This window comes from Ascaphus truei, chromosome 3 (assembly GCF_040206685.1).
Source record: "Ascaphus truei isolate aAscTru1 chromosome 3, aAscTru1.hap1, whole genome shotgun sequence".
NCBI lineage: Eukaryota > Metazoa > Chordata > Amphibia > Anura > Ascaphidae > Ascaphus > Ascaphus truei.
The window spans coordinates 318,434,705-318,458,167 of NC_134485.1; the positions used below are offsets into that span (position 1 = coordinate 318,434,705).

At 48.0% G+C, this 23,463-nt stretch overlaps 1 protein-coding gene across 1 annotated transcript in view; it reads left to right on the forward strand.

Annotated features, from left to right (window-relative positions):
- The first annotated feature begins 2,434 nt into the window (after window positions 1–2,434).
- The window catches only part of LRRC63 (leucine rich repeat containing 63), an 83,624-nt gene continuing 62,595 nt past the window's right edge, over window positions 2,435–23,463 (forward strand). The window contains exons 1-3 of the mRNA XM_075591141.1: window positions 2,435–2,533; window positions 14,007–14,132; window positions 21,362–21,499. Of these exons, the coding sequence (XP_075447256.1) occupies window positions 14,009–14,132; window positions 21,362–21,499 (262 nt within the window). The 5' untranslated portion in view covers window positions 2,435–2,533; window positions 14,007–14,008. The remainder of the gene's footprint in view (window positions 2,534–14,006; window positions 14,133–21,361; window positions 21,500–23,463) is intronic.

The window sequence follows — 23,463 nt, forward strand, 5'->3', positions numbered from 1 at the left end:
AACCTGTGTTGCCCCCACTATTGATCATAGGTGCAGACTCATGGACATACTGCGTAGAGAGATACAGGATAGTATTGCATTGGCTAAGGCATAAAGTAATCCTATAGACACCTAAACTGTAGGTGAGGTAGGTTGTTGTTAATCAGGGTAAACCTTAACTCGTGTCAATATAGGTTGTCAGTGTTATCTGCTGTTGCTGCCCAATGGACGCTGTATAAGGAGCCAGATGCAGATACTAGGTATATATATGCAAATACCCTGACGTGAGCGTGATACTGTGCTGCGCACAAAGGGTGAATAATGGCATAAAGGCAACTTCCAACGTGTATGCAGTGGCACAGGAGGGTTAGCACTAATCAAATGAATGTGATGTTGTGGGCTGTAACCCCCTGCGTTGCTGTTCAGCAGATAAAGGGTTAATATATAATACACACGCCAAATGTTCAGCTCAAAAGAGTGTGGTGTAAGGATGGTTGAACCAGGGTTTTGTAAGTGAAACCCATATGCGCACCACCTGAAACGCGTTTACCTCCTGCACACGCGGGAAGCTCATTCATTTAAAATGCAGCAGCATTCTGATATCTATCAGCGTCTGTGTACATCCTAAGCTTCCCTGCCTGTGCATGTTACATGGGATCGCGCTGTACAACACTATCGCGGGATCCTCCAGCCTGAGGGGCTATTGAGTTGCTCACCTTCAGACAGGCAAGTCCTCGAGCACATCAGCGCTGAGATAACCAGGATCAGCGCTGATGTAGGGGACTGTGCGTTATTAGTTAGTTCCTCCACTTGGTTACAGATACAGGTCAGCTGATCTTTGAGAGGGAAGGTGGTGCGCATATGGGTTTCACTTACAAAACCCTGGTTCAACCATCCTTACACCACACTCTTTTGAGCTGAACATTTGGCGTGTGTATTATATATTAACCCTTTATCTGCTGAACAGCAACGCAGGGGGTTACAGCCCACAACATCACATTCATTTGATTAGTGCTAACCCTCCTGTGCCACTGCATACACGTTGGAAGTTGCCTTTATGCCATTATTCACCCTTTGTGCGCAGCACAGTATCACGCTCACGTCAGGGTATTTGCATATATATACCTAGTATCTGCATCTGGCTCCTTATACAGCGTCCATTGGGCAGCAACAGCAGATAACACTGACAACCTATATTGACACGAGTTAAGGTTTACCCTGATTAACAACAACCTACCTCACCTACAGTTTAGGTGTCTATAGGATTACTTTATGCCTTAGCCAATGCAATACTATCCTGTATCTCTCTACGCAGTATGTCCATGAGTCTGCACCTATGATCAATAGTGGGGGCTACACAGGTTCTTACCATAGACCTGGCTCACACAGTACATATCTATATCAGGGACAGACATCACATAGGTCTAACCAAGCGCACATTATGCCATACTAAATACTGTACCTATCCTCAGTGTATCACTTTAGTGCGTATCATACGCCTGGATACACTCGCAAGGAGAGTGTCTTCAAGTGGGCTCTCAGAGGCTCCTTTTTCCTATATTTTTAGGTAGCTACTATCCGTAGCGCTTGATCCCCAATATTTATTAGGGACTCTATTTACACCTACCCACCTTACCGTAGGTGGGGTATTAAGGATACAGTCACGAGCTGTTTATCATCATTTAATTACGTTTTAACCCCCTATTTTTTATTCAAGGTTATCAATAAAGTACATTTTAAATTTACAACATTACATTCCGAGTGATTGAGTGCTGCAAGACTGGGTCCTTTTTCTTCTGTATGATATTATCACTTAATTGGTGTGCCTAAATACTTTAACTCACTCATTTTTTGTCATTGGCATCTCACAACATTAATGTATCCAAAACTATTTAGTAAGGTGTTTCGGCGAGCTTTGTCCTTTTATTTAACGGAAATTAACTCTCCTGAAACACTTCTAAACCAACAACTTTTTAAAGTACAGTACCGTTACTCCAATGGTTGAAGACAGTAGCTGCCATCCAATCTGCAGGTCTAACAACTGTGTTGCAAAAAAATCCACCAAATATATCAAAGTAAAAAAAATAAAATCATATTGCTTTAAATTGGATTTTTCCTCTTATACACTGAAATTAAAAGTTGTTTGCCTCAGAACTGCATACATTTTGCTTTGATGCAACGACCTAGTAATGTTTTGGGCTAAAGGCTAGAAGAACCCCCAAAACTTAATTGATCTGGGAATCTTCCCGATTTTTGTTAACTGCTCCAAATCTCATTCATTCAGATCCCCCGCCTCCCCGCCTCCCCGCCTCCCCGCCTCCCCGCCTCCCCCAGCTCCCCGCCTCCCCGCCTCCCCCAGCTCACCGCCTCCCCGCCTCCCCGCCTCCCCCAGCTCACGTTCACCGCGCATGCGCACGAGAGTCCAGCGCGCGTCTTTCCGTTGCCAAGGCCCGGTTGCTATGGACTCGGGGGCGGGTCCCGGGCTCTGCTCTGGATCCTCTGAAGTTGCAGCGCACTCGGGACCACAATGTCCCCCCAGGTGACGGGGGCGCTGGTGGGTATTGGGGTTCGGGGGACAGAAACTCCTTGTCAGGAGAAGGGCGAAGAGATGAATTTGGAGGGTAACTCAATCACTCACCTGGTGGCGCGGTCATTGCATGTCTGGGGCTGTGTGTGAAGGTCCGGGAACGTGCACCTCGATGGGCATTAAACCTGTGGGGGTTTCCCCCTCAATGGGCATTAAACCTCTGGGGCTTTCCCCCTCAATGGGCATTAAACCTGTGGGGGTTTCCCCCTCAAAGGGCATTAAACCTGTGGGGGTTTCCCCCTCAATGGGCATTAAACCTGTGGGGGTTTCCCCCTCAATGGGCATTAAACATGTGGGGGTTTCCCCCTCAATGGGCATTAAACCTGTGGGGGTTTCCCCCTCAATGGGCATTAAACCTGTGGGGGTTTCCCCCTCAATGGCATTAAACCTGTGGGGGTTTCCCCCTCAATGGGCATTAAACCTGTGGGGGTTTCCCCCTCAATGGGCAGTAAACCTGTGGGGGTTTCCCCCTCAATGGGCATTAAACCTGTGGGGGTTTCCCCCTCAATGGGCATTAAACCTGTGGGGGGGTTCCCCCCTCCCCCCATTTATACAGTTTATTTGCCTGAGGTTAAATGGGATACGAGTAACGGGCAGGCCTGCATAGTGCACTAAAGGAGTGTAAGTGAGAATGGGAAGACATGATCCATTTATGTAGCGCTGTAACAGTCTCGGTGTATCTGTATGGGCGCTGTAACAGCCTCGGTGTATCTGTATGGGCGCTGTAACGGTCTTGGTGTATCTGTATGGGCGCTGTAACGGCCTCGGTGTATCTGTATGGGCGCTGTAACGGCCTCGGTGTATCTGTATGGGCGCTGTAACAGTCTCGGTGTATCTGTATGGGCGCTGTAACAGCCTCGGTGTATCTGTATGGGCGCTGTAACAGTCTCGGTGTATCTGTATGGGCGCTGTAACAGTCTCGGTGTATCTGTATGGGCGCTGTAACAGTCTCGGTGTATCTGTATGGGCGCTGTAACAGTCTCGGTGTATCTGTATGGGCGCTGTAACAGTCTCGGTGTATCTGTATGGGCGCTGTAACAGTCTCGGTGTATCTGTATGGGCGCTGTAACAGTCTCGGTGTATCTGTATGGGCGCTGTAACAGTCTCGGTGTATCTGTATGGGCGCTGTAACAGTCTCGTTGTATCTGTATGGGCGCTGTAACGGTCTCGGTGTATCTGTATGGGCGCTGTAACGGTCTCGGTGTATCTGTATGGGCGCTGTAACGGCCTCGGTGTATCTGTATGGGCGCTGTAACGGTCTCGGTGTATCTGTATGGGCGCTGTAACGGTCTCGGTGTATCTGTATGGGCGCTGTAACGGTCTCGGTGTATCTGTATGGGCGCTGTAACGGTCTCGGTGTATCTGTATGGGCGCTGTAACGGTCTCGGTGTATCTGTATGGGCGCTGTAACGGTCTCGGTGTATCTGTATGGGCGCTGTAACGGTCTCGGTGTATCTGTATGGGCGCTGTAACGGTCTCGGTGTATCTGTATGGGCGCTGTAACGGTCTCGGTGTATCTGTATGGGCGCTGTAACGGCCTCGGTGTATCTGTATGGGCGCTGTAACGGCCGCGGTGTATCTGTATGGGCGCTGTAACGGCCTCGGTGTATCTGTATGGGCGCTGTAACGGCCTCGGTGTATCTGTATGGGCGCTGTAACGGTCTCGGTGTATCTGTATAGGGGCTGTAACGGTCTCGGTGTATCTGTATGGGCGCTGTAACGGCCTCGGTGTATCTGTATGGGCGCTGTAACGGTCTCGGTGTATCTGTATGGGCGCTGTAACGGCCTCGGTGTATCTGTATGGGCGCTGTAACGGCCGCGGTGTATCTGTATGGGCGCTGTAACGGTCTCGGTGTATCTGTATGGGCGCTGTAACGGTCTCGGTGTATCTGTATGGGCGCTGTAACGGTCTCGGTGTATCTGTATGGGCGCTGTAACGGTCTCGGTGTATCTGTATGGGCGCTGTAACGGTCTCGGTGTATCTGTATGGGCGCTGTAACGGTCTCGGTGTATCTGTATGGGCGCTGTAACGGTCTCGGTGTATCTGTATGGGCGCTGTAACGGTCTCGGTGTATCTGTATGGGCGCTGTAACGGTCTCGGTGTATCTGTATGGGCGCTGTAACGGCCTAGGTGTATCTGTATGGGCGCTGTAACGGCCTCGGTGTATCTGTATGGGCGCTGTAACGGTCTCGGTGTATCTGTATGGGCGCTGTAACGGTCTCGGTGTATCTGTATGGGCGCTGTAACGGTCTCGGTGTATCTGTATGGGCGCTGTAACGGTCTCGGTGTATCTGTATGGGCGCTGTAACGGCCTCGGTGTATCTGTATGGGCGCTGTAACGGCCTCGGTGTATCTGTATGGGCGCTGTAACGGCCTCGGTGTATCTGTATGGGCGCTGTAACGGTCTCGGTGTATCTGTATGGGCGCTGTAACGGTCTCGGTGTATCTGTATGGGCGCTGTAACAGCCTCGGTGTATCTGTATGGGCGCTGTAACAGCCTCGGTGTATCTGTATGGGCGCTGTAACAGCCTCGGTGTATCTGTATGGGCGCTGTAACAGCCTCGGTGTATCTGTATGGGCGCCGTAACGGTCTCGGTGTATCTGTATGGGCGCCGTAACGGCCTCGGTGTATCTGTATGGGCGCCGTAACGGTCTCGGTGTATCTGTATGGGCGCCGTAACGGCCTCGGTGTATCTGTATGGGCGCTGTAACAGTCTCGGTGTATCTGTATGGGCGCCGTAACGGCCTCGGTGTATCTGTATGGGCGCCGTAACGGCCTCGGTGTATCTGTATGGGCGCCGTAACGGCCTCGGTGTATCTGTATGGGCGCCGTAACAGCCTCGGTGTATCTGTATGGGCGCCGTAACGGCCTCGGTGTATCTGTATGGGCGCCGTAACGGCCTCGGTGTATCTGTATGGGCGCCGTAACGGCCTCGGTGTATCTGTATGGGCGCCGTAACGGCCTCGGTGTATCTGTATGGGCGCCGTAACAGCCTAGGTGTATCTGTATGGGCGCCGTAACAGCCTAGGTGTATCTGTATGGGCGCCGTAACAGCCTAGGTGTATCTGTATGGGCGCCGTAACAGCCTCGGTGTATCTGTATGGGCGCCGTAACGGCCTCGGTGTATCTGTATGGGCGCCGTAACAGCCTAGGTGTATCTGTATGGGCGCCGTAACAGCCTCGGTGTATCTGTATGGGCGCTGTAACAGTCTCGGTGTATCTGTATGGGCGCCGTAACGGCCTCGGTGTATCTGTATGGGCGCTGTAACAGCCTCGGTGTATCTGTATGGGCGCCGTAACGGCCTCGGTGTATCTGTATGGGCGCCGTAACAGCCTAGGTGTATCTGTATGGGCGCCGTAACAGCCTCGGTGTATCTGTATGGGCGCTGTAACGGCCTCGGTGTATCTGTATGGGCGCTGTAACGGTCTCGGTGTATCTGTATGGGCGCTGTAACAGTCTCGGTGTATCTGTATGGGCGCTGTAACAGTCTCGGTGTATCTGTATGGGCGCCGTAACGGCCTAGGTGTATCTGTATGGGCGCTGTAACGGTCTCGGTGTATCTGTATGGGCGCTGTAACAGTCTCGGTGTATCTGTATGGGCGCTGTAACAGTCTCGGTGTATCTGTATGGGCGCCGTAACGGCCTAGGTGTATCTGTATGGGCGCTGTAACGGCCTCGGTGTATCTGTATGGGCGCTGTAACAGCCTCGGTGTATCTGTATGGGCGCTGTAACGGTCTCGGTGTATCTGTGTGGGCGCTGTAACGGTCTCGGTGTATCTGTATGGGCGCTGTAACAGTCTCGGTGTATCTGTATGGGCGCTGTAACGGCCTCGGTGTATCTGTATGGGCGCTGTAACAGTCTCGGTGTATCTGTATGGGCGCTGTAACGGCCTCGGTGTATCTGTATGGGCGCTGTAACAGTCTCAGTGTATCTGTATGGGCGCTGTAACAGTCTCGGTGTATCTGTATGGGCACTGTAACAGTCTCGGTGTATCTGTATGGGCGCCGTAACAGCCTCGGTGTATCTGTATGGGCGCCGTAACAGCCTCGGTGTATCTGTATGGGCGCCGTAACAGCCTCGGTGTATCTGTATGGGCGCCGTAACAGCCTCGGTGTATCTGTATGGGCGCCGTAACAGTCGGTGTATCTGTATGGGCGCCGTAACGGCCTCGGTGTATCTGTATGGGCGCTGTAACGGCCTAGGTGTATCTGTATGGGCGCCGTAACGGCCTCGGTGTATCTGTATGGGCGCTGTAACGGCCTAGGTGTATCTGTATGGGCGCTGTAACGGTCTCGGTGTATCTGTATGGGCGCTGTAACAGCCTCGGTGTATCTGTATGGGCGCTGTAACGGCCTCGGTGTATCTGTATGGGCGCTGTAACAGTCTCGGTGTATCTGTATGGGCGCTGTAACGGTCTCGGTGTATCTGTATGGGCGCTGTAACGGCCTCGGTGTATCTGTATGGGCGCTGTAACGGCCTCGGTGTATCTGTATGGGCGCTGTAACGGCCTAGGTGTATCTGTATGGGCGCTGTAACGGCCGCGGTGTATCTGTATGGGCGCTGTAACGGTCTCGGTGTATCTGTATGGGCGCTGTAACGGCCGCGGTGTATCTGTATGGGCGCTGTAACGGCCTCGGTGTATCTGTATGGGCGCTGTAACGGTCTCGGTGTATCTGTATGGGCGCTGTAACGGTCTCGGTGTATCTGTATGGGCGCTGTAACGGTCTCGGTGTATCTGTATGGGCGCTGTAACGGCCTCGGTGTATCTGTATGGGCACTGTAACGGCCTCGGTGTATCTGTATGGGCGCTGTAACGGCCTCGGTGTATCTGTATGGGCGCTGTAACGGCCTCGGTGTATCTGTATGGGCGCTGTAACGGCCTCGGTGTATCTGTATGGGCGCTGTAACGGCCTCGGTGTATCTGTATGGGCGCTGTAACGGTCTCGGTGTATCTGTATGGGCGCTGTAACGGTCTCGGTGTATCTGTATGGGCGCTGTAACGGCCTCGGTGTATCTGTATGGGCGCTGTAACGGCCGCGGTGTATCTGTATGGGCGCTGTAACGGCCTCGGTGTATCTGTATGGGCGCTGTAACGGCCTCGGTGTATCTGTATGGGCGCTGTAACGGCCTCGGTGTATCTGTATGGGCGCTGTAACGGTCTCGGTGTATCTGTATGGGCGCTGTAACGGCCTCGGTGTATCTGTATGGGCGCTGTAACGGCCTCGGTGTATCTGTATGGGCGCTGTAACGGTCTCGGTGTATCTGTATGGGCGCTGTAACAGTCTCGGTGTATCTGTATGGGCGCTGTAACAGTCTCGGTGTATCTGTATGGGCGCTGTAACAGTCTCGGTGTATCTGTATGGGCGCTGTAACAGTCTCGGTGTATCTGTATGGGCGCTGTAACAGTCTCGTTGTATCTGTATGGGCGCTGTAACAGTCTCGGTGTATCTGTATGGGCGCTGTAACAGTCTCGGTGTATCTGTATGGGCGCTGTAACAGTCTCGGTGTATCTGTATGGGCGCTGTAACAGTCTCGGTGTATCTGTATGGGCGCTGTAACAGTCTCGGTGTATCTGTATGGGCGCTGTAACAGTCTCGGTGTATCTGTATGGGCGCTGTAACAGTCTCGGTGTATCTGTATGGGCGCTGTAACAGTCTCGGTGTATCTGTATGGGCGCTGTAACAGTCTCGGTGTATCTGTATGGGCGCTGTAACAGTCTCGGTGTATCTGTATGGGCGCTGTAACAGTCTCGGTGTATCTGTATGGGCGCTGTAACAGTCTCGGTGTATCTGTATGGGCGCTGTAACAGTCTCGGTGTATCTGTATGGGCGCTGTAACAGTCTCGGTGTATCTGTATGGGCGCTGTAACAGTCTCGGTGTATCTGTATGGGCGCTGTAACAGTCTCGGTGTATCTGTATGGGCGCTGTAACAGTCTCGGTGTATCTGTATGGGCGCTGTAACAGTCTCGGTGTATCTGTATGGGCGCTGTAACAGTCTCGGTGTATCTGTATGGGCGCTGTAACAGTCTCGGTGTATCTGTATGGGCGCTGTAACAGTCTCGGTGTATCTGTATGGGCGCTGTAACAGTCTCGGTGTATCTGTATGGGCGCTGTAACAGTCTCGGTGTATCTGTATGGGCGCTGTAACAGTCTCGGTGTATCTGTATGGGCGCTGTAACAGTCTCGGTGTATCTGTATGGGCGCTGTAACAGTCTCGGTGTATCTGTATGGGCGCTGTAACAGTCTCGGTGTATCTGTATGGGCGCTGTAACAGTCTCGGTGTATCTGTATGGGCGCTGTAACAGTCTCGGTGTATCTGTATGGGCGCTGTAACAGTCTCGGTGTATCTGTATGGGCGCTGTAACAGTCTCGGTGTATCTGTATGGGCGCTGTAACAGTCTCGGTGTATCTGTATGGGCGCTGTAACAGTCTCGGTGTATCTGTATGGGCGCTGTAACAGTCTCGGTGTATCTGTATGGGCGCTGTAACAGTCTCGGTGTATCTGTATGGGCGCTGTAACAGTCTCGGTGTATCTGTATGGGCGCTGTAACAGTCTCGGTGTATCTGTATGGGCGCTGTAACAGTCTCGGTGTATCTGTATGGGCGCTGTAACAGTCTCGGTGTATCTGTATGGGCGCTGTAACAGTCTCGGTGTATCTGTATGGGCGCTGTAACAGTCTCGGTGTATCTGTATGGGCGCTGTAACAGTCTCGGTGTATCTGTATGGGCGCTGTAACAGCCTCGGTGTATCTGTATGGGCGCTGTAACAGCCTCGGTGTATCTGTATGGGCGCTGTAACAGCCTCGGTGTATCTGTATGGGCGCTGTAACAGTCTCGGTGTATCTGTATGGGCGCTGTAACAGTCTCGGTGTATCTGTATGGGCGCTGTAACAGTCTCGGTGTATCTGTATGGGCGCTGTAACAGTCTCGGTGTATCTGTATGGGCGCTGTAACAGTCTCGGTGTATCTGTATGGGCGCTGTAACAGTCTCGGTGTATCTGTATGGGCGCTGTAACAGTCTCGGTGTATCTGTATGGGCGCTGTAACAGTCTCTGTGTATCTGTATGGGCGCTGTAACAGCCTCGGTGTTTCTGTATGGGCGCTGTAACAGCCTCGGTGTATCTGTATGGGCGCTGTAACAGCCTCGGTGTATCTGTATGGGCGCTGTAACAGCCTCGGTGTATCTGTATGGGCGCTGTAACAGCCTCTGTGTATCTGTATGGGCGCTGTAACAGTCTCGGTGTATCTGTATGGGCGCTGTAACAGTCTCGGTGTGTCTGTATGGGCGCTGTAACAGCCTCGGTGTGTCTGTATGGGCGCTGTAACAGCCTCGGTGTATCTGTATGGGCGCTGTAACAGCCTCGGTGTATCTGTATGGGCGCTGTAACAGCCTCGGTGTATCTGTATGGGCGCTGTAACAGTCTCGGTGTATCTGTATGGGCGCTGTAACAGTCTCGGTGTATCTGTATGGGCGCTGTAACAGTCTCGGTGTATCTGTATGGGCGCTGTAACAGTCTCTGTGTATCTGTATGGGCGCTGTAACAGTCTCGGTGTATCTGTATGGGCGCTGTAACAGTCTCGGTGTATCTGTATGGGCGCTGTAACAGTCTCGGTGTATCTGTATGGGCGCTGTAACAGTCTCGGTGTATCTGTATGGGCGCTGTAACAGTCTCGGTGTATCTGTATGGGCGCTGTAACAGTCTCGGTGTATCTGTATGGGCGCTGTAACAGTCTCGGTGTATCTGTATGGGCGCTGTAACAGTCTCGGTGTATCTGTATGGGCGCTGTAACAGTCTCGGTGTATCTGTATGGGCGCTGTAACAGTCTCGGTGTATCTGTATGGGCGCTGTAACAGTCTCGGTGTATCTGTATGGGCGCTGTAACAGTCTCGGTGTATCTGTATGGGCGCTGTAACAGTCTCGGTGTATCTGTATGGGCGCTGTAACAGTCTCGGTGTATCTGTATGGGCGCTGTAACAGCCTCGGTGTATCTGTATGGGCGCTGTAACAGCCTCGGTGTATCTGTATGGGCGCTGTAACAGCCTCTGTGTATCTGTATGGGCGCTGTAACAGTCTCGGTGTATCTGTATGGGCGCTGTAACAGTCTCGGTGTATCTGTATGGGCGCTGTAACAGCCTCGGTGTATCTGTATGGGCGCTGTAACAGTCTCGGTGTATCTGTATGGGCGCTGTAACAGTCTCGGTGTATCTGTATGGGCGCTGTAACAGTCTCGGTGTATCTGTATGGGCGCTGTAACAGTCTCGGTGTATCTGTATGGGCGCTGTAACAGTCTCGGTGTATCTGTATGGGCGCTGTAACAGTCTCGGTGTATCTGTATGGGCGCTGTAACAGTCTCGGTGTATCTGTATGGGCGCTGTAACAGTCTCGGTGTATCTGTATGGGCGCTGTAACAGTCTCGGTGTATCTGTATGGGCGCTGTAACAGTCTCGGTGTATCTGTATGGGCGCTGTAACAGTCTCGGTGTATCTGTATGGGCGCTGTAACAGTCTCGGTGTATCTGTATGGGCGCTGTAACGGTCTCGGTGTATCTGTATGGGCGCTGTAACGGTCTCGGTGTATCTGTATGGGCGCTGTAACGGTCTCGGTGTATCTGTATGGGCGCTGTAACGGTCTCGGTGTATCTGTATGGGCGCTGTAACGGTCTCGGTGTATCTGTATGGGCGCTGTAACGGTCTCGGTGTATCTGTATGGGCGCTGTAACGGCCTCGGTGTATCTGTATGGGCGCTGTAACGGCCTCGGTGTATCTGTATGGGCGCTGTAACGGTCTCGGTGTATCTGTATGGGCGCTGTAACGGCCTCGGTGTATCTGTATGGGCGCTGTAACGGTCTCGGTGTATCTGTATGGGCGCTGTAACGGCCTCGGTGTATCTGTATGGGCGCTGTAACGGTCTCGGTGTATCTGTATGGGCGCTGTAACGGTCTCGGTGTATCTGTATGGGCGCTGTAACGGCCTCGGTGTATCTGTATGGGCGCTGTAACGGCCTCGGTGTATCTGTATGGGCGCTGTAACGGCCTCGGTGTATCTGTATGGGCGCTGTAACGGCCTCGGTGTATCTGTATGGGCGCTGTAACGGCCTCGGTGTATCTGTATGGGCGCTGTAACGGCCTCGGTGTATCTGTATGGGCGCTGTAACGGTCTCGGTGTATCTGTATGGGCGCTGTAACGGTCTCGGTGTATCTGTATGGGCGCTGTAACGGTCTCGGTGTATCTGTATGGGCGCTGTAACGGTCTCGGTGTATCTGTATGGGCGCTGTAACAGTCTCGGTGTATCTGTATGGGCGCTGTAACAGTCTCGGTGTATCTGTATGGGCGCTGTAACAGTCTCGGTGTATCTGTATGGGCGCTGTAACAGTCTCGGTGTATCTGTATGGGCGCTGTAACAGTCTCGGTGTAATTGTATGGGCGCTGTTACAGTCTCGGTGTATCTGTATGGGCGCTGTAACAGCCTCGGTGTATCTGTATGGGCGCTGTAACAGCCTCGGTGTATCTGTATGGGCGCTGTAACAGCCTCGGTGTATCTGTATGGGCGCTGTAACAGTCTCGGTGTATCTGTATGGGCGCTGTAACAGTCTCGGTGTATCTGTATGGGCGCTGTAACAGTCTCGGTGTATCTGTATGGGCGCTGTAACAGTCTCGGTGTATCTGTATGGGCGCTGTAACAGTCTCGGTGTATCTGTATGGGCGCTGTAACAGTCTCGGTGTATCTGTATGGGCGCTGTAACAGTCTCGGTGTATCTGTATGGGCGCTGTAACAGTCTCGGTGTATCTGTATGGGCGCTGTAACAGTCTCGGTGTATCTGTATGGGCGCTGTAACAGTCTCGGTGTATCTGTATGGGCGCTGTAACAGTCTCGGTGTATCTGTATGGGCGCTGTAACAGTCTCGGTGTATCTGTATGGGCGCTGTAACAGTCTCGGTGTATCTGTATGGGCGCTGTAACAGTCTCGGTGTATCTGTATGGGCGCTGTAACAGTCTCGGTGTATCTGTATGGGCGCTGTAACAGTCTCGGTGTATCTGTATGGGCGCTGTAACAGTCTCGGTGTATCTGTATGGGCGCTGTAACAGCCTCGGTGTATCTGTATGGGCGCTGTAACAGCCTCGGTGTATCTGTATGGGCGCTGTAACAGCCTCGGTGTATCTGTATGGGCGCTGTAACAGTCTCGTTGTATCTGTATGGGCGCTGTAACAGTCTCGGTGTATCTGTATGGGCGCTGTAACAGTCTCGGTGTATCTGTATGGGCGCTGTAACAGTCTCGGTGTATCTGTATGGGCGCTGTAACAGTCTCGGTGTATCTGTATGGGCGCTGTAACAGTCTCGGTGTATCTGTATGGGCGCTGTAACAGTCTCGGTGTATCTGTATGGGCGCTGTAACAGTCTCGGTGTATCTGTATGGGCGCTGTAACAGCCTCGGTGTATCTGTATGGGCGCTGTAACAGCCTCGGTGTATCTGTATGGGCGCTGTAACAGTCTCGGTGTATCTGTATGGGCGCTGTAACAGTCTCGGTGTATCTGTATGGGCGCTGTAACAGCCTCGGTGTATCTGTATGGGCGCTGTAACAGTCTCGGTGTATCTGTGTGGGCGCTGTAACAGTCTCGGTGTATCTGTGTGGGCGCTGTAACAGTCTCGGTGTATCTGTGTGGGCGCTGTAACAGTCTCGGTGTATCTGTGTGGGCGCTGTAACAGTCTCGGTGTATCTGTGTGGGCGCTGTAACAGTCTCGGTGTATCTGTGTGGGCGCTGTAACAGTCTCGGTGTATCTGTGTGGGCGCTGTAACAGTCTCGGTGTATCTGTGTGGGCGCTGTAACAGCCTCGGTGTATCTGTATGGGCGCTGTAACAGTCTCGGTGTATCTGTATGGGCGCTGTAACAGTCTCGGTGTATCTGTATGGGCGCTGTAACAGCCTCGGTGTATCTGTATGGGCGCTGTAACAGCCTCGGTGTATCTGTATGGGCGCTGTAACAGTCTCGGTGTATCTGTATGGGCGCTGTAACAGTCTCGGTGTATCTGTATGGGCGCTGTAACAGTCTCGGTGTATCTGTATGGGCGCTGTAACAGTCTCGGTGTATCTGTATGGGCGCTGTAACAGTCTCGGTGTATCTGTATGGGCGCTGTAACAGTCTCGGTGTATCTGTATGGGCGCTGTAACAGTCTCGGTGTATCTGTATGGGCGCTGTAACAGTCTCGGTGTATCTGTATGGGCGCTGTAACAGTCTCGGTGTATCTGTATGGGCGCTGTAACAGTCTCGGTGTATCTGTATGGGCACTTCATCATGTGAATATATTCATATATGTACCTTCATATTTATTTTCATACAAGCATTCCAACACTTAATTGCAAATGGGTGTATTCTTCCTTATGGTGTTTAACTGTGTTTTACTTTATATAGCTGTGTCCTCCTTTCCATTTTATAGAGATGGAAGCACAATGTTTAACATTGAAAAATATGCTGGAACCACCAAAGCTACTTCGTAGACCTCTTCCTCCCAAGGTCCTCCCGGCATTGACTGTACAGAAACAAAAACCAATAAACCATGAAGGTAAACGTCTTTTACACTTCTTTTATTTTCTGCAATGTGTTTCCAATAATATGAATAGTAGGTCTTGAGCTATCGAAGGGTGTGTTTTTTTTAAATTTTTTTAACATAGGATTGAAGAAGGGAGTCTCTGGAGCTGAACCCCATTAATTTGAGCTCCGGGGGACTACCTGGTTCCACAGATACTTAGCTCCATAGTATCACAGAGTTTTAAGAACACAGATTGGAAATAGTCGAACGCAGAATGAGCGAATTAAGTCGATTCTGTACCAAGGGCAGTTGGTTCTGGGTTAAAGTTTCTAAATGTTCTAGTAGGTATCAAAAAGTGTATTGAACTGACACAAAAGACAAATGTTTCGATCCCGTGGAGGATCTTCTCAGGGGGGCGTGCAGTGAAGCCTACGTCATGAGTGACTTTATACCAAATACCTTAGTGCACAATCATCAAATCTAATGTCCGCATGGTGTCCCTCCTGTTGTTGTCTCCAATCAGCGTCGATGGCTATTTTGGATCGACCGTTAGGTAGGTAAACACTCGGGAAGCGCCTCTGCTGTTGTAATCTACATTTGTGGTTTATTTTATCAAGTGCCTGTGTGGCTTATACTTCAGTATGTGAGCCTAAAACATGCCCTATCATATGCACCCCATATGAACAGTCTTAGGTACATCAATATATCACTTAGCTCTTGGTCTGTTACTATTAGGGCTCCAGGTAATTCCCTCTGGACCCTGCGAGAGTTCAGAGAATCCCTCTTCTGTAGTTCCAATGTTATGGATGGAACATCCCTGCTTCAGCGCGGTCTCACGTCCTTCCTTCCTCTTCCTGGGATTAAGACCCAGTCAGTCCCAGCAGACTCCACAACCAGCGGGTCTAGGGGACTGAGCCAGCCTCTTTGCTGGGGAGAACTTTCTCTCTCTCTCTCTCTCTCTCTCTGTCTGTCTGTCTGTCTGTCTGTCTCTGTCTGTCTCTGTCTCTGTCTCTCTCTCTCGTCTCTCTCAAAGCAGTCTCTCTCAAAGCAGTCTCTCTCAAAGCAGTCTCTCTCTCTCTCTCTCTCTCTCTCTCTCTCTCTCTCAAAGCAGTCTCTCTCTCTCTCTCTCCTTCTCTGGGGAAAAGCAGTCTCTCTCTCTCTCTCTCTCTCTCTCCTTCTCTGGGGAAAAGCAGTCTCTCTCTCTCTCTCCTTCTCTGGGGAAAAGCAGTCTCTCTCTCTCTCTCTCTCTCTCAAAGCAGTCTCTCTCTCTCTCTCAAAGCAGTCTCTCTCTCTCGCTCTCTCAAAGCAGTCTCTCTCTCTCTCTCAAAGCAGTCTCTCTCTCTCTCTCTCTCTCTCTCTCAAAGCAGTCTCTCTCTCTCTCTCTGGGGAAAAGCAGTCTCTCTCTCTCTCTCTCTCTCTCTCTCTCAAAGCAGTCTCTCTCTCTCTCTCTCTCTGGGGAAAAGCAGTCTCTCTCTCTCTCTCTGGGGAAAAGCAGTCTCTCTCTCTCTCTCTCTCTCTCTCTGGGGAAAAGCAGACTCTCTCTCTCTCTCTCTCCTTCTCTGGGGAAAAGCAGTCTCTCTCTCTCTCTCCTTCTCTGGGGAAAAGCAGTCTCTCTCTCTCTCTCCTTCTCTGGGGAAAAGCAGTCTCTCTCTGTGTAGCTTTCTGTCTTGTCTTTTACACACCTGCTCACTCAGGAGACCTGGTTGATTAGCTGCACCTGTGGCTAGCTTCTCCAGGGGAGATTAACTGCTTGTATGCTGGAAATCTTTACTAGCTGTACTATTCCAGCACCTAGAGATAGTGATAGTATCACAATATATATCCTTCCTTTTAAACTCTACTTTCTAACATTAGTGTCTCATCTGTACATTTTTGAAAACTTGCATTCTCAGTAAACAATAATAATGTAAATTTAGGTGTAGAATGTAGCAGAAAACAACACGTACTGAGGCTCCATGTGGTGGTTTTCTTGTCATCACTAGAATTCTAAAAACAAATCTAGAAAAAAAATTACTTTTTTGGATAGAGCTGAAATCTAATACGATTTTCTTACCAAAAGAAAGTGCTATACAAGAAGATAGAGAAAACACTTTAGATAGACCAAAGGATTATTAAGGGAAACAAACACTAAGGGGTCTATTCAGGTAGCTCCGATGAGTAACTTAGGCCGCAGATATAGTAGCCGCTCGCGCGCCCGATGGAGCGCATGGCGTCAGACAAGTGATCTGTGGCCTGTGACCCATAGCGACGGGGAGGCGTGACTGTGAGATCACGTGAGCGGTTCACCCTCATTGGGTGAAGCGCTCACGTGATCCAGCCGTCGCGCGACAAAAACACAGGGCATAGAGAATTCGCTTCTAAAGTGCACTTTAGAAGCGTTTTGTTACAATTCAGAGCTACTGGAACAGTCCACTAAGATTTACAGGTAAAGGCAGCTGCATTTCCACAGTTATATGAAACTAAAGAAAACAGGTTTTTGGGTTTGCACATGACATGACCCAAATGATTGAGGAACTGACTTGGAAAAGGGGAATACTGGGTTTACTAATAACAAACAATGCAGAAGTACTAACAAATATTCAAGTAAAGGAACATTTGAGATCTCATTCAAAATATTTATCAAAAAGAGTAATATATGTGATCAACAGATTTTTCATTTTAGAAAGTCAGATTTTAGTCAATTTAGGAAGATTGTACAAGGAATAAATTAGGATGTAATTATTGCAGGAAAAAATACATCGGACAAATGGGATGACGGGGGCATCTTTTCAGAATTAAAAGTAAAATTTGATTGTAAGCTCTAATGGACAGGGACACATTGAGCCTGCACAATTGTATGTACAGCGCTGCAAACACCATCAGCTCTATATAAGAACAAAATATTCATATTAGGAGAAATGTAATAAATAGTAAATGTTCAATCAGAATAGCAAAAATTATAAAAGGATCGATACTAAGACGTTCAAGTATATTAATAGCAAAAGGTTTGGCAACCAAACTATTGGTGATGAAAAGAAGGCAGAGGTATTAAACAAATTCTATAAAAGTATTGCAGCAAAAGGAAGCCACAATCTTAACAGTAACTAACATTTGGCTAACACAGGAAGAAGTGCAAAGGTGGTTCGATGTAAAAAAAAAAAAAAAAAAAAAAAAAAATGACGATAAATAAAGCGCGAGGCCCATATGGTATACACCCATGGGTGCTTACGAAGCTGAGTTTAAGGACTCAATTTTTACGGGTTAAATACCTCAAGATTGGTGTATAGCAGACGTGGTGCCTACATTTAGAAAGGGAGCTAGAGCACAATGGGGGAATTGCAAACTTGATGTTTGTTGAAGCAGTGAAATCGTTGCTCTGCAACATGTTTTTTTGAAATTATTATTTATTTATTTTAGTTCCAGGATTGAAGCAGGGGGTCTTTGGAGCTGAACTGTGTTAATTTTCGCTATTGGGGACCCCCTGCTTTCCGAAATACCTCCATAGGGAGTAGTGCAACGGGTTTTGATGCTTTAAGGCAGGGGTGCGCAAAGTTTATGACCTTTGCCTCCGCTGCTTCGCAGCCCGAGCATTCGCGTTCCCCCTCTCCTACGACCCGGCGTCAAATGATGCCGATGGATCATGTGATGTCACGTCATGTGACACCGCAGCGTCATTTGACGGGCGTTGCCATGGCGATGCGTCACATGACCCTGCAACATCATTTGATGCTGCGTTGCCATGGCGATGCGACGCCGAAGACCTGGCTGGCAGTAGGTAAGCGATGTTCAAGAGGTCTCACGGCTCCCCAGGCATTTAATTTACATGCGTTGGGGAAGGGCGCTGGGATTCTGTAACCACTGCGCCCCCCCCTAGGAAATCTTGTGCCGTTCTGGGGGGCGTACCCCCCAGTTTGCGCAACCCTGCTTTAAGAGATAATAGTATTCAGAAATATCTTTTGGATACCAAAAGTGTTCGGAAGAGTCAGCATGAATTCATGAAGGATAGGTTATACCAAACTAACCTTATTAGTTTCGTTGAGGAGGTAAGTAGGAATTTAGACCAGAGTAATGCAGTTTATGTGGTCTGCTTAAATTTTGCAAAGGTTTTTGATACAGTGCTATATGATAGGTTGGTGTACAAAATAGGAAATTGGTCTAGGTACAATTTTTCGCACCTGGATTGAAACCTGGTAAACGGATAGGCAGAAAAGAGAAAGGAACCTTTTAAAGTGTGGTTTAAAGTTGTAAGTGGAGTACCTCAAGGTTTATTGGGGCCACTGTTTTTTAAATACTGGTAGCTTATTAATAAAATTGAGGTTGGCACAGAGACCAAAGTCTTCACGTTTACTAATGACACTAAATTATGTAAGGTAGTACAATCGGAGTATAAGGTAATGGTCTACAGAAGGTCTTGGATAAACTGGAATCTTGGGCAGGTAAATGGCAGAGGAGGTTTAATAAAGATAAATGTATGGTTTTGGAGAGCAGGTATAAGCATGCTATGTACAAACTAATTGGGGCAACATTATTTCAATCCTTGTTGGAGAAAGATTTAGGAGTGCTTGTAGATGGCAGATTTAGCAATAGTGCCCAATGTCGGACAGTAGCTGCACATACCTACCAGGATATTTTATCGGGCATAAAACTCGGTCTATAGATGAATGGGAGTGCAGCATAATTTGTCATATTGGAATTGATTATGGATTACAATTTTAGGGCACCTCCATAAAAATGGCATTATGAAGTCAGGAAGGATTTTTTTCCCCTTATGAGACACTGGGGTTTTTTGTTTGCCTTCTTCTAGATCAATACAGCTCAACCCCCTTATAACGCTGTGCTTGGGGTCCAAAGAATCACACTGCGTTATAAGCGGATCGCGTTAGAAATAATGTACAATTATATGCATTGTAAAATAAAGTATTTAAGATACGGAGTGGCTCAGTGAGTAAAGACACTGACTGGCACTGAGTTTGGAGCAGGGGAGCCTGGTTCAATTCCCGGTGTCGGCTTTTTGTGACCTTGGGCAAGTCACTTTATCTCCCTGTGCCTGAGGCACCTTAAAAACATAGATTGTAAGCTCCACGGGGCAGGGACCTCTGCCTGCAAAATGTCTCTGTAAAGCGCTACGTAAAAATAGCAGCGCTATACAAGAACATGAAAAAAATAAATAAATACCAATAATTGTGTTGTAAAGTATTTATAAATATGAACATTGGGAGCCACGCTTGCATCACGTTATAAGTGGATTCGCGTTGTAACGGATCGCGTTATAACGGGGTTGAGCTGTATAATTATAGGAAAAGTATCTTGCTTAATTAGAATTAAGTAAAGGTTGAACTCGGTAAATACATGTTTTGTCATCTTAACCTACTCCTTTAACTACAGGCCTATGGTTTCTTAGGCTAAAAAGTATTTCTGAAATAGATTAATCAATATCCTTTCCCCTTAAGAATTCATTTACTGTAGGACTAATAGTATGATGTAGTATTGTTCCGCCGGTAACCTTGTTCATTTTCTTATTCAAACCATCATAAATACTTATTGGTAGTTTTTATCCGTGTTTTCTTCTTTTGATTTAATTGAGCTCCCTGGCAGCCATTTAGAGCATGAAATCTCAGAAAATGAAGACCCCAAAACAAAAAACAAGGAAGGACGCCAAAGAAATCTGTCAATAATATGGGTTGTTTTTTTTTTACCAGAGCTCTACAAATTCCCTCTGAAACAGATAGGTAGGACATGAAAGCAGCGATCTTGGCTATAAAGAGTTTTTTTGTTGTTTTTTTTTAAATCTTACCTGATGTGGGTGCCCCGGAGCTCACCTGTGGTCCCCCGACATTCAGACACCCCATGGTTCATGAATAGAGAGCCAAGAATGGAGCAATGACCTATGGGGAAACAATATGTGTTCCGGGGTCTGTGCTCGCTGAAGCAACCAATAGAATATCTGTAACATCATCGGGAGATGTGTGATCCCAGCGGCAATGTTTGTAGTCACAGCTATATTTGTCGTTTTTTTATGTCTATAATCGGCAGAAAAACGTTCAAATATCTCAGGAACTTGGGTGTCGCTGGCCGTCAGGGGACCACTGATGTACTTTGGTGGACCCCCCGTAGTTCAGGTGATTAAATAAAAAAGAATCCAGGCAGATTCCTGCTTTAAATAAACAGAAATGATTGCATTGTTAACAACATATTAACAATGTAACATTATTAAATAGGGGTCGGAGAAGTAATTGTTGGCAAGGTACACTATTACTTTATGTTTTCTACAGAAAATTAAAAACAAAACAAAAACCAGTGCTGCGTATATTTAAGATTATCTTGGTTTACTGGAAGGCTAAATTTTCTCCTTTATACTTTCATGTACACATACTATTTTGGGTAAAAGAAAGGCTAAAGAACCTAATTCAATTAACTGTCATTAAATAACTTTCATACAATTGTCTGTTTACTCTAATATAAAATAAGAATGTTTTTTTTTTTCCTTCAGTAGCACTGCCAAAGTACTGTACTCAGCGCTGTCAATATAGAATCCCTGGCAGGCAGAGCTTAAAATCCTAAGGCACAGGGAGATGAAAGACTTACCCAATGTCCCAAGGAGAGCCACTTTGAACTTCTGAGTTGCTCCTTCAGCCCAAAACTGCATCAGTACGACCCAATAACGGGGCAGAAAGATCTGTTTGCTTTCTTGGCGTTTGTTAGTCCGTGCTGAAAATGTATACCAGATTTCCGATTTTGTAAATCTCATAGGTTTCATTTATTTTTCCAAGTCAGAGGACCTATGCACAGGTCTTTCAGATATTTAGAAGAATTATTTGTTATTGATATATTGACCGTCAGCTCATTCCACTCATAGCCCCAAAACGAGTGCAAAATCATCACTAGGGTAATCAACTCAATTGTATTTTTCTCTTTGATACCATCTTGACCTGTGTCAAGCACCAGTATTGCTTAAATTTTGCCGTTTGAAGCGTTTTATTTGTAAGCATTACATGTGTTGCTTTCACTTCGTTTTATTAAACATTCACATGTTTTTCTTTCACCTTATGTTAAGATAAAAAACAAGATTTATAAAAAGATTGGTTTAACTTATGCAATATGAGTGTCTTGCTTACAATGAACAATTCTTTTATGATTAGAATACAGTCTCTCTCTCGATATAGATATATAGCATATTGCACGTACAAGATACCATGTTATTGTGTAAGAAGTAAGTAACACTAACCCCATTTATTCTGTAATGCTCAAGTTGTTTATCTCTTTTTAATTAACATTTCATCTAGAAATTATCCCTTCATGGCCGGAAGAGCAATTGCATGAGATTCCTTTGTTGCAAAGCGATGGCTATGAGGACGACGTACAGCGTTTGTATGAGCCAGCAGCTGCTTCTCCTCTAGAGAAGATTAAACGCATTCATGAAAGTAGGTGCAACACTCAGTCATCCTTCACAACTAATAATGTAACACTGACAGCATTTGCACGTGGAGCTAATGTACAGTAGAACAGGGGTGCGCAAACTTTTTTTGCGGCGCCCCCCCCTGCCTCAACTTCTCTGTTGGCCGAAACCCTCCTTATCTCATTTGCCGTCACGTTACCATAGCAACTGTGACATCACATGACCCTGCGGCTTCATTTGACGCCGCGCTGCCATAGTCACGCGTGCTGAAGCTGGCAGAATCCCGGTAAGTAGAGGTTGCATAGGCATTGCACAGTCCCTTGGCATTTAAATGCCTAGGGGGAGAGCGCGGAACCTCTGCAACCGCTCGCGCCCCCCCAAAAAAATCTTGCGCCCCCCCTGGGGGTCGCCCCCCCAGTTTGCACACCGCTGCATTAGAACACAGTGTTGTGCGCGACAAAACAACATACATTTCCTGTAATAATTGTAATCCTCCCTGCCCGGCTCCCTAGGGAAGTTACATCAGTGTAGTGGTGTATTAGACATCCGCATTGATCTTATCTCAGGGTGCTGTCTGTGGTCGGCTGGGCGATGGTGGTAAGGATGGGCTCCAGGAGTTTTTATAGTACAAACTCAATCTTTATTTATGTTTCCAGGCTTGGCAACACTGCAGTCACAGTACATGTAGATTGACATTGTTGCTTTATCCAGGTCTTCCCTGAGTGCTCACTCTTAACACACATGGGCGGTGCATGTTACTTTACTGATAATCATCTGGTCCGAGCCCCCCTTCTTAGCAATATCCTTAAGGTCCCTTTTACTGTGGGGCTATTCTGAGATCCTGGCCTGTTCTGTGCAACGTTACGGTTACTTTCCAATCCCTGCTTTGGAACTGCAACTTCCTCAGGGATACTGAATACTTTGTGTGGGGATCCACGTATAGGGCTGATCCCAAGACATCCGGGGTGCACTTCTGCTTGGCCCACAGAGGCATGTCTATTCCCGTTACTGGGACATGCTCTTATCTATTTTGGCCATATTATTGGATCCTTTCTGAAGGAGCAAAGGCCCTATCTTAAACACAATACATTTATTTATAAAATATTTTACCAGAAAGTAATACATTGAGAGTTACCTCTCGTTTTCAAGTATGTCCTGGGCACAGAGGTATGAAATGACACATGGTTACAAATACATTGTTACATTAAGTGAGCAAGGTTATACATTATATACAAGACATTCCATGCACAGTAAGAGATAATATATGTTATAGGTGTATGTAACAGTTACAGACCAGATTAATGTGAGACAGCTTTAGTTTTGAAAGAAGTTAAACTGGTGGCGGCTGTGAGTGTCTCTGGTAGATTGTTCCAGTTGTGGAGTGCACGGTAAGAGAAGGAGGAGCAGCCAGATACTTTGCTGAACCTTGTTCTTTGAGCATTTCACAGTAATGTGTGTTGAAGTTGCATTGGAGGACAAAAACGACATATTCAATTGTAGAGGGTATCAATTTTTCTAAGGTGGGTTTGGGGTGCCGTGCCATATACTATGTCCCCATAGTCTATAATTGGCATTAGCATCTGCTGTGCGATATGCTTTCTGACCAGCAGACTTAGGGAGGATTTGTTCCTATAAAGTGCACCTAGTTTGGCATAGGTTTTGGATGTCAGTGTATCAATGTGCATCCCAAATGTCAAATGGATGTTCAAGGTCGACGAGGCTAGGGCTATGTGCATATAAGATTGTGTCATCTGCATACATGTGTATTGAAGCTCCCTTACAAGCTGTGGGAAGATCATTGTATGAACACTGAGAAGAGAAGGGGCCCTAGAACAGAGCCTTGTGGGACACCACAGGTGATGTCCAAGGGGTTGGAATTAGAGCTGAGATGGACACATGTTGGGATCTACCTGATTAGGTAGGAATGAAACCAGTTTAAAGCATGCTTCCCTATTCTAGAGCACGGGAGTTTGTTTAGCAAGATAACGA